Genomic DNA, 11,715 nt, shown 5'->3' on the forward strand with positions numbered 1-11,715 from the left:
GCCAGTTTGGGCGGAGGAGGTGGACTCTACCATTGAGTGGCTCCAGGCTTTATTCCAGGCATGCTCAGTGGTTGCTACTGTTTCTACTCTCCATATACCCATGGCTGAATTAACACAATATTAGGCCCTAGAAAAACATATATTTATCTTCCCTACTCAACGTTTTATACCCTCTTACCTAGGATCTGCATTTATGGTCTTTTCACCTTTTCCTCTCCATGCTACCCTTCCACAAGATTTCCTCTCTTGAAATTGCTTAAGCGAATCTGTTGGAGCTGATTCTGAGTGTGGCAGCAGGTTACAGGTAAGCACGGGGCCTGCACAAGTACATGCTTACAGGCATCACCTCCTATATAGAACCCAGAAGCAAGTAGATGTTGCTATGCAGCCTCCGAGTGCACATGGATTTAATCATTGCACTCACTCATAATCTGCTGCCATACTCAGAACCAGTGCTACAGCTTCCCTGGGCTGCTTTGAAGAGATGGGCTTTGAAGAGGGAGGGACTGAAGAAATAGTGGAGGTCTGTACAAGACAAGAGGGAAAGAGAGCAGAGGCAAAAAGGCAGTGAAGGAAAATGTGGATTCAGGGGACCTGGGGTTGGAATGAAGCCATTAAGAAAGTAGATTGTGTTTACTATTAGTGATGCATCTTGTTAGCAGATGACTTCGAATTACATTACCGATCTAAAGGTTCTGTCAGTCTCTGACCACCCTAATAAATTTGATGCTTGACAACCCAACTCTAACCCCAAAGCATCCCATATGTAACGGACGTTTATCATTCTTGGGTGCATGGCCTCTCCTGACTCTGTACCCTAGGCATTTGCCTAGTTTGTTTATGCATTAATACTGGCCCTTACTGTAGATTCTACAGTGCACACATCTAAGCAAGCTGAATTTATAAGAAGTAGAACAACCTTGGTTTTCTCTTATCCTTCTTCACCAAATAGAAATAGCTCAAGGGGGCACTCTGGAATTGAATTATACTGAACTTGAGAAGATTAATAAACATTTATTTTAATGTAGTTCAATAAGTTTCTAACCTTAGGTTCAAGGTAGTCTACAGGGAACTTCAAAAACAGCTATTCAAGCGGAACAAATTAATATGCAATCAGGTCAGTAGTATCTGAGATGTAATTCGATATTCCCACTTGGAGATGTTTACTTTTCTGATAACATATTATTGGCAAAGGAGAATAGTATGATGTTCAAACTGTGGTTCTTATTTTTAGAAAAGAAAAATAAAATGGCCAGAAAATTACCCTAGGATAAAATTAACATTCATAGAGTAGCGAAGGCACCAGAAAAACATACATTAGAGGATAAAACTCAAGATGTTTATACATGAAATAGGGTAGCGCCTATGAACTAAAGATTAGCATATACACACTAAGGCTACTATTTTACAGCAAACTAATTTCCACTGGGGGTGGGCATTCAGAAAATGTTTGTTTCATGCCATTTATGGGAATGTTAATTTTGTTCAGGGTTTTCCTGGCATTTTTTTCATTATGGAAGCTACATTATCAAGAGTGAACACTCTTTCAGAACGAGTGCTCAATCTTTTGAAAGAGTGCACACTTTTTGCAGAGAGTGCAAGCTCTTTAGAAAGAGAGCACACTATTGATGGAAAAAGGAAAACCATGAAACCTTGTGTTTTTTCCCTGCTTGTTTTCATTTGCCAATGACATTATCTATGTTGTTTCAAATGAACACACATCCCTGTCATGGCCTTTGCCGTGTTCCCTGCCCCATTGCCCCAATGCACCTTCCATCCCCCATTTCTGGTCCTGCGACGCTTTTCAGCGCAGCAACCCGCTTTCACTCCTCTGCTCCATGCGCCGGCTTCCAAGGGCACCAGCATGCCAAAGAAGTTATTTTTGTCTCCCATGGCAGCGAAGCTTGGTGACCCCGTGGGGAGTGTCACTTCCTGCCTTGCAGGATTTAAGGGAGCTCCCCATTGCATCCCGGTGCCTTCCAAACAGGTCCCCTCGCCTTGCCCAGCATAACCTGCTTTGCATTGTCTTGCTTCCAGCTTGTTCTGCCTAGCCTTGCTTCCTGCTTGCCCTACCTAGCCCTGCTTCCAGCTCGTCCTGCCTCCTGTTTGCCCTGCCTGGTCTCCCTAAACTGTCCATGCCTCCTACTCACCTGGCCTTGTCCGCCATGTCCAATGCCTACTCCGGGTGACTTGTCTGCCGGCAATTGTGGCCTGGCCAACCTCCGGTTAGACCAGGTAGCACCAACTCGGCTGCGTCCAAGGTGCTCACCTTCCCTGAGTTCTGACAGATTGCGAAGGCCATGAGCTCCAATGAGTTCCCTCTCCCCCCCCCCCCCCCCCCCCCCCCGCCTTGCAGTTGCTGCAGCAACTGACTCTTCAGGTCCAGCAGCTTGCTGGTTCGGTCCAGGACTTGTCTGCCCGGATGGATCACTACCAATTGTTAGCAGTGCAACAGGCTCTGGCTCCTCCAGGCCCTGATCCAACTTTGGCAGTCATCTCCGTAACCCCAAGCATTTATGTTGTGGCCACACCAAGATATGACAGAAACCCCAAGGACTGCAGAAGATTTGTCAACCAATGTTGGATCATCTTTGAGCTCCAACCTAGAAATTTCTCCTCCAATAGGACCCGGGTGGCCTACATTATTTCCTTGAAATCTGGCCAAGCTCTGGCATGGCCATCTCCTCTCTGGGAGTGGAGTAACTCAGTGCTCCATGACCTCCATGGTTTCCTGGTACAGTTTAGACGAGTCTTTGAGGATTCTAGACCTAATTGACTTACCTGCACGAAACATCAAAAGTTCATCACGTACCTTCTTAAACCTCCACTACCCCAATTGTAGAGAACTCAAATACAAATCACTACACGCATCTACCTTCACATACCTCTGCACAAATCATGGAATAAACTACTGAATGCTATAAAAACAACGCATGACTTGACAACCTTCTGGAAGTTAATGAAGGTGCACCTGTTCGAAGAGACTTACAATAAAAATCCTCCTTAATGACTTGATTCCACTCTATATCTAAACCAACTAATACTGATCCCTTCTAATTTGATTATGTTAATCACATTATCACTATTGGTCATTCTATCTTACCTGTTTTATTTTGTGTTATGTAAATAATTCTACTGACCTATCTACCTAATTTCTTACACAGTAATATGTTAAATTAGACCATACCTCTTACTCTGTTTATGATTATACCTTTTGCAACATAGTGTAAGCCACATTGAGCCTGCAAATAGGTGGGAAAATGTGGGGTACAAATGCAGCAAATAAATAAATAAATCATGGGAAGGTCACGTTGGCAGCCTCCAAGCTTCTCAGGCTGAAGCAAGGAACGCGGATCCTTGGAAATGATGCCATATCGTTCCACACCCTGGCTTCGGAATTGAGCTGGAATAACGTAAGTCTGATTGAAACCTTTTGGCAGGGGTTGGCACCCCAGATCAAGGATGAGTTGGTGGGACAAGTTTTTCCCACCGCACTGGATGATCTGATCCTGTAACCTAATGGATATTTGGTTTCAAGAATGAGCCCAGGAGTGATTATCATCAAGTAAGTCGGCCCGCATCACACACCAGAAAATCCATACAGGAGAGAAGCCATTTACATGTAGTGAGTGTGGTAAAATCTTTAGCACAAAGGAAAAATTGACCAGACACCAGAGAATCCATACAGGAGAAAAGCCATTTACATGTAGTGAGTGTGGTAAAAGCTTTAGCACAAAGGAAAAATTGACCAGACACCAGAGAATCCATACAGGAGAGAAGCCGTTTACATGTATTGAGATTGGTAAAAGCTTTAGTGTAAAGGCAACACTGATCACACACCAGAAAATCCATACAGGAGAGAAGCCATTTACATGTAGTGAGTGTGGTAAAATCTTTAGCACAAAGGAAAAATTGACCAGACACCAGAGAATCCATACAGGAGAAAAGCCATTTACATGTAGTGAGTGTGGTAAAAGCTTTAGCACAAAGGAAAAATTGACCAGACACCAGAGAATCCATACAGGAGAGAAGCCGTTTACATGTATTGAGATTGGTAAAAGCTTTAGTGTAAAGGCAACACTGATCACACACCAGAAAATCCATACAGGAGAGAAGCCATTTACATGTAGTGAGTGTGGTAAAAGCTTTACTGAGAAGAATACACTGACCAAGCATCAGAAAATCCACACAGGAGAAAAGCCATTTAAATGTAGTTAGTTAAATCTAGATTGAAAGCCCACCTGTTTAACATTGCTTTTGACTTGTAACCACTCGCCTCCACCTACCCTCCTCTCCTCTTTCCTCTACACATTAATTGATTTGCTTGCTTTATTTTTGTCTATTAGATTGTAAGCTCTTTGAGCAGGGACTGTCTGTCTTCTATGTTTGTGCAGCGCTGCGTATGCTTTGTAGCGCTATAAAAATGCTAAATAATAAAAAATAAAATAAGATTTGAAAGTATGCCTTTGCTAACCAGAATAAGTAAATCAATTCATAAAGCACATTTTCTTATCTGGCAAGGAAATTTAGAATAAGAAGCACAAAAATAAATGTCAAAAATAATTTGATACCAAGAAGCCTATTTTAGGCAACCATAACAGTACTTAGACTCCTACCAATTTACACTTATATGAAAAATTGCAAGCAAAATGTTGCCTACAGCAGAATGAAGTCACACCTTTATTCCCTCTTTACAAATACATTTTATACATTTTAAAATAATAAGCCTACTGCTGCATTCTAGATCTTGAGGAACTCGTACAAATGGGCTGCTCCCCCTTTCTGTGCAAGAGAAGTAGAGGCGTCGGCCCTAAATTTATTCCTTTATTGTGGTGATAAAGGACACTATCCAGCTTATTTTCGAAAGAGAAAGACGCCCATATTTCGACCCAAATTGGGAGATGGGCGTCTTTCTCCCATGGGCGAACAAATCGGTATAATCGAAAGTCGATTTTGGTCGTCTTCAACTGTACTCCGTCGCAGGAACGAACAAAGTTGATGGCGGCATGTCGGAGGCGTGGCGAAGGCGGGACTGGGGCGTGGTTATCGGCCGAGGAGAGATGGGCGTCTTTAGCTGATAATTGAAACAAGAAGGGCGTTTTTAACAAGAATTTGGTCTGCTTTATTTGGACCCTTTTTTTTCAGGTCCAAGTCCCAAAAAAGTGCCCAACTGACCAGATGACCACCGGAGGGAATCGGGAATCACCTCCCCTGACTCCCCCAGTGGTCACTAACCGCCTCCCACCAAAAAAAACCCACTTTACAAACTTTTTTTCCCAGCCTGTATGCCAGCCTCAAATGCCGTACCCACCTCCATGACAGCAGAATGTGTTCTATCCTCTGACAGCCTTTCCCTGGTTCTGATGCGGGTCTCGGGTGAGTGTGACACCTTTTCTGTTAAGGGCACTGCAGAGTCACATCAGCAATACATTGTGGTGGGTGTAGGGTATTGGGCTCCGTAATTCCACTAGCTTGTGTTACATGCTCACGATGTTGGTAGTTGGTAGGCTCTACTCCCATGGTGCTTTTCCCTCTGCTTACTGGGTCAGAGTGTGCCCTGTTTTGTTTCCGGTAGTCCATGAGGTAGTGGCCATTTTTGTAAGACAGTTTTAGATCCCTTTCATGTGTTAGCCACGTTACAGAACTTAGTTATTACCTTGAATGTTGCTGAAAGAGGGCATTGTACACCATTCTGCCAGCTCTGACCTACTACTAATCTCAGTACCAGGGAGACTCTTTGCCAGTGGGGCACAACCTCTGATCTGCAGTTAATTGTGAGTAAACGTGCTTACTCCAATAAAGGACGTTTTCGGAGACATTAGTCTTCAGGTGTCAACTGGTGTGCCAAAATTATACAGCAGCAACAAGTCCTAGAGGCCTGCATGTATGCAGGTCCCTGGAGCACTTTTAGTGGGTACTGCAGTGCACTTCAGGCAGGCGGACCCAGGCCCATCCCCCCTACCTGTAACACTTGTGCGGGTAAATGGGAGGCCTCCAAAACCCACTGTACCCACATGTAGGTGCCCCCTTCACCCCTAAGAGCTATGGTAGTGTTGTACATTTGTGGGTAGTGGGTTTTGGGGGAGGGGGTTGGGGGTTGGGGGCTCAGCACCCGTGGTAAGGGACCTATGCATGTGGGAGCGTAGTCTGAAATCCACCGCACTGACCTCTAGAGTATCCAGTTGGTGTCCTGGCATGTCAGGGGGGCGAGTGTACTATGAATCCTGGCCCCTCCCACGACCAAATGGCTTGGATTGGGACGTTTTTGAGCTGGGCGTTTTTAGTTTCCATTATCGCTAATAAAAACAAACGCCCAGCTCGGAAACGACTAAATGCATGGCATTTTGGTCCGTACAAACCGTATTTTCGAAGCGGAAGATGGACGCCCATTTTTTTTTTAAAATACGGTCTGTCCCATCCCTTCACGTACCCGGTTCTCGGACATAGACGCCCATGAAGATGGACGTTCGCGTTCGATTATGCTCCTCTATGTACTTAAATGCCCTAACAAGTCTGGATCTCCTAGCCTAGTCCAGACTGGGGGTGCTGCATTGAATCTACCCCCTGGGACTCCTCGAACCCAATTTCTAGTTCCGGCACTGCTTGATATAGATTGAGGAGAGAAAAGTATCGTTGTTTTCCTGGATTCTGGAGTAGGCGGAAACTTCATAGATGAAACTCTTGTTTGGCATTTCAGAATTCCTAACCAGGATTTGCCTAAGACCATTCCAGTCCCTTCAGTTTATGGGAATGTTCAAGGATACCTTAAAACCCAGATGGTTCTGCTACACCTGTGCAAAGGAGACCACAGGGAGGACATTGCTCTGTATGTCCTACAGACATCCATGAAGCCCATTGTCTTGGGGTTGTCATGGCTCCAGAAGTACAAATCAACCATAGACTGGACGAGAGGTGACATTACTGCCTGGAATGATGCCTGTGATCAATGATGCTTGGATTCCAAGATGTCTGCTGTCACCCTAGCTACTGCTGGCATTTCTGATGATCCGCCCCAGACCAGTGGAATTCTGGCCAAGGTCTGCCTTGAGCAGCAAGCAGAGATGAGTCCTCCACATCAGGAGAAAAAGGATGCTGCAGATCTCCTACTGGGAGGGAGGCTTCTTAAGAGTAAAACTTGCTCGTTGTCTGCATCCAAGATTCAGGCCATATCTTCTTCTGAAGGAACATCCTCACCGTTCCACTTGTTGTAGCATGCTCAAAGAACTGGGTCATGGGTAACTCCTGTTACTCTGTCTTGTCTAGCTATGTGTTCCATTTTTGCTTACATCCTATGTTATTAAAATGTTTTATTGCTTATTGTGTTGACATTGCAATGTAGCATGCTATGCCAGTCTTTGTATTGTTATTTGAATATTTTTATTGCTGTAATTGTCTGTTGCTGATGTTTGACTTATTCTTACTGTACATTGCCTTGAGTGAATTCCTCCAAAAAGGTGGTAAATAAATCCTAATAAATAAATAAAATCTTGAATGGATAAGTTTCAAAATCACTATTCTCTTCTTAGTAAATTAAGAAGACATTTTACTAAAGCTTATATGTGTGTTAAATGCTGTGTTTGCTTAAAAAATATTTCTGTTCTGTGTTCACAGCTGAAGGGCTGGGAGCAGGACCTCAGAAGAAAAACACAAAGAGGAATGGAGGGGAGGTAGTCCCTGAGCAATTTTCAGAGGACTGTGCTCACGAGGAGCTAGCTAAACTTAGTGACAAAGCAATGGGGTCGGTTGGCATACATTCAAGGGTACTGAAGGAACTTAGGGAAGTTCTAGTGGCTCTGCTGGCTGACCTTTTCAGTGCTTCTCTAGAGTCAGGAGTGGTCCTGGAGAACAGGAAAAGAGCAGACGTGGTCCCTCTCCACAGAAGTAAAGAAGAGGTTGGGAACTACAGGAAGTAAGTCTGACTTCTGTGGTAATTAAATTAATGTAAACACTTTTAACACAGAGAACAGTAAAGTCTTTGGAATCCAATGGATTACGGAACCCGAGGCAACATGGTTTCACTAGAGGCAGGTCTTGTCAGACAAATCTGATTAAATTTCTTTGACTGGGTGACCAGAGTTGGATCGAAAGAGAGCACTAGATGTATATTTAGATTTTAGCAAAGTCTTTGACACGGTTCTGCATGGATGACTAATAAATAAACTGAGTGCTCTTGGTATGGGCCATAAAGTGACTGAATAGGTTAGAAACTGGTTGCGTGGAAGGTGACAGAGGGTAGTGGTAATTGGAGCTCATTCTGAGGAAAAGGATGTTACCAGTAGTGTGCCGCAAGGTTCGGTTCTTGGGCCGGTTCTTTTTAACATTTTTGAAAACGATATTGCTGAAGGGCTATCTGGTAAGGTTTGCCTCTTTGCAGATGATACCAAAATCTGTGATAGAATAGACACCCCTGATGGTGTGGATAATATGAAGAAGGACTTAGTGAAGCTAGAGGAATGGTCTGGAATTTGGCAGCTTAGATTTAATGTTAAAAAAATTCAGGGTCATGCATTTGGGCTGCAAAAACCTGAGGGAACAGTACAGTTTAGGGGGTGAAGAACTTTTGTGCACAAAAGAGGAGCGGGACTTGGGTATGTGTGATAGTATGTGATGATCTTAAGGTGGCAAAATAGGAAGAAAAGACAGCGGTGAAAGCTAGAAGGATGCTTGAGTGCATAAGGAGAGGAATGGCCAGTAGGAAAAAGGAGGGGATGATATCCCTATATAAGAGTCTGGTGAGACCTCATTTAGAATGTTGTGTACAATTCTGGAAACCACACCTTCAAAAAGATATATAAATAGGATGGAGTCAGTCTAGAGGACAGCTACTAAAATGGTCAGTCACTGATCTTCATCATTAAGCCTATGACAGAAAGGCGGGAGAATGGATATATGATACAGACATTTAAATATCTATGCTACATAACTGCACAGGAGACAAGTCTCTTTCAATTGAAAGGAAGCTGTGGAACAAGGGGGCATAGGGTGAAGATGAAAGGGGATAGACTCAGAAATAACCTAAGGAAATACTTCTTCACAGAAAGAGTGGTGAATTCATGGAGTGGTCTCCTGGTGGAAGTGGTGAAGATGAAAACAGTATCTGAATTCAAGAGAGCTTGGGACAAGTATATAGGATATCTAAGGGAGTGTAATAAAAAGGATTTTAGAGATTGCTTTTCAACTCTATCTACCTTGACCAACAAGTGCACTCGGGGTCTGTATTTGTGATTAGAAGTAATTCTGTTTAAAAATGATTGTTTAACTTTGATAGTGTGAAAATAAGTTGGAATGTAGAAGATAAGACACAGCTCTAATTAATTTGGTATGTGAAGAGGAGGATGGCGCTTGTTTTCGAGTTCAGACTGGCCACCTGGACTTGGAAACATGTGACCACATTCCCACAGTATGGCTTGTTTACCTATTCTCAAGCATTCTGTAATTTTCCTTATCTCTGAACATAAGTCCTAAGCCTAATAAAAAGGGGAGTTTCTTTCAGTGAAATTGGGAGCTCATCTGTTAGTAATGTACAAACTGCGAAGAGAACCATGTTTCCTGGTCAAAGAAACTCCTGGCTTTCGCTGTGAACAGGGCCCCCCCCCCCCCCCCCCAGCTGATGATAAGAGCCTGGATGATGTAAGGACCAGTGATGATTGTATATAGTTGTAACCCCCTCCCACACTCCTGGGTTAAGCTGACGTTCCAATGTGTTCCGGTTCAGTTAGTTGAGGTAGTCCAAACCGAGTACCACGAACACATTACCCAGTAGGAGAGAGAAGATACAAATAAAAACTTGAGAGAGAACTGATTTTAAGGGTTTTTTTTATTCAAGGCAATTAATAACCCAACAATTTAATAGTTCATAAAAATACACTCTTAATGGTACCACCTTTTTCATTTACAGCTTGTTTTCTATGCCAAAACCGTAACACCTAAACACTTAAACAACTATGTTTCTTTTTCCCTATCCAGTTAATTTCTTTTGACAACTTGTAACTGTACGAGATTAACAAATGTGACCCTTATCATTTTTTTCTTTGCTTTCTCACAGGGTAAATTTACCAGCTGAACTATGCCACAGACATCATATACGTATTCCTGTTTTTCTTATACAACCTCTTAACTTTGTAACCCTTTACTGTCAGTGAATTCAGTAGTTGTCTTTTTTTATTGTTAATGCATGAAGAATTTGATTCTTTGGCAACCTATTTTATTTTACAGGACTATTCACTTCAGATAACGGAAATTTATTCCCCAGCTAGATCATCAGGTAAGTATCTTTTCTTTTTAGTGGTGATGCAAATGTCTCTTAGCTGAGAAGCACACTTAGCTTAGTCTCTTCCACGGTGTAGATGAAAACCTTTCTTGGTGAGGGCCCAGAACTTCTCTAAACGCCAGCACTGCAGGACTCCTTTCTTCTTCCTAAACCTACCTTAACAAAATAAACAGGAAGCAATACCCTCTCTCCAGAGGCGTAGCCAGGTTTTTATCTCAGAGGGAGCAGACTTTTATAAAATAGGCACCGGTTGGTGTCAGCTAGACAGCAGTGTCTGTGTTGTTGCTCAAGGACTGTGGCGGGCACTGATTAATACAGGCTGTCTCTGTTGCGTCCTGCCTACAAGGAAACAGTAAGTTACATCAGGAGTGAGGACGCAGAAGAGGTCCCTGGACTGGCCAGAGCAGGCAACCTGTCTTCTTAACTACAAAGTAAAAATAGTCAAATCATGACCATCACCTCAGGAATAGCACACACATTCCTTCCACTGCTAGACACCTTGTTGAAATCAGATGGGCTTTTGTTTGTGTGGTGACTCTACAGGATGTGGAGACCACTAGTCTTCAGGATTTTTATTTTGGCTGAGTCCACTTTCAAATAGGGATAGACACTTTTGCCATTCAGGTTTTCAGGCTATCCACAATGAATCTGCATGAAAAAGATTTGCATGTAATGGAGGCAGTATATGCAAATCAATTTCATGCATATTTAATGTGGATATCCTGAAAACCTGACTGGCAAAGGGTACTCCAGGACCAACTTGGGAAATGCTGCCCTAGAACACAAAACTTACCACCCCATAACAGTCCTAACCCACCTATGAAAAGACAATGCACTATATATTACACTGGGTTCTCGAGCACCAATATACCTACTATTGGGAAACTGGAACAAGCTGCACTATTACACATTCCTACACAGACACTACATGCTAGCAGAATTCTTCACCTCAGTCGCACATGAAAAGACCCTCATCTATATAACATGAGTAGCCATACTGGGTCAGACCAAAGGTCCATCTAGCCCAGTATCCAGCTTCCAACAGTGGCCAACCCAGGTCACAAGCACAAGCAGAAACCCAAACTGTGACAACATTCCATCCTACCAATCTAATACAGAATAGGAAGCCACAAAAAAAAAAAAAAACCCAACAACAACAAAAATTGAAATAGAGACCCCCCTCCTCTCTGCCCAAGAAAACCAGACTCTATAAACAGTGGAATACTGGTAAAAAGAAACAGTAAAGCATTTTCTCCTGTACTTTGCAAAATAAACATAGAAAAATATACATTTTACAAAGCAGGTACATCTCAGTCCTTACAAAGTATTAAATAAAAATAATGTTTTTCTCTACCTTTGTTGTTTGGGAATTTGGCTGGTTCCAGTCTTTTTTTCCATGTTCCATGAGTCAGCCTTACAAATTCTTTTCCAGGCTGGCCTTTCCA

General features: G+C 43.0%; 1 protein-coding gene across 1 annotated transcript; it reads left to right on the forward strand.

Moving 5' to 3' along the window:
- Positions 1–2,422: 2,422 nt before the first annotated feature.
- ZNF397 (zinc finger protein 397) lies at positions 2,423–4,218 on the forward strand. The gene is made up of 2 exons (XM_030209082.1): positions 2,423–2,734; positions 3,571–4,218. The coding sequence occupies exons 1-2, from the start codon at positions 2,423–2,425 to the stop codon at positions 4,216–4,218; spliced, it is 960 nt and encodes a 319-aa protein (XP_030064942.1).
- The last annotated feature ends 7,497 nt before the right edge of the window (positions 4,219–11,715 follow it).

This window comes from Microcaecilia unicolor, chromosome 1 (assembly GCF_901765095.1).
Source record: "Microcaecilia unicolor chromosome 1, aMicUni1.1, whole genome shotgun sequence".
Taxonomy (NCBI): domain Eukaryota; kingdom Metazoa; phylum Chordata; class Amphibia; order Gymnophiona; family Siphonopidae; genus Microcaecilia; species Microcaecilia unicolor.

Excerpts from the sequence above, each read along its gene's own strand:
- ZNF397 (XM_030209082.1), top strand. The coding sequence starts at position 2,423 with ATGGATCACTACCAATTGTTAGCAGTGCAACAGGCTCTGGCTCCTCCA. Across the intron at positions 2,735-3,570 it reads ATGACCTCCATGGTTTCCTG|TCGGCCCGCATCACACACCA; the intron begins GTACAGTTTAGA and ends TCATCAAGTAAG.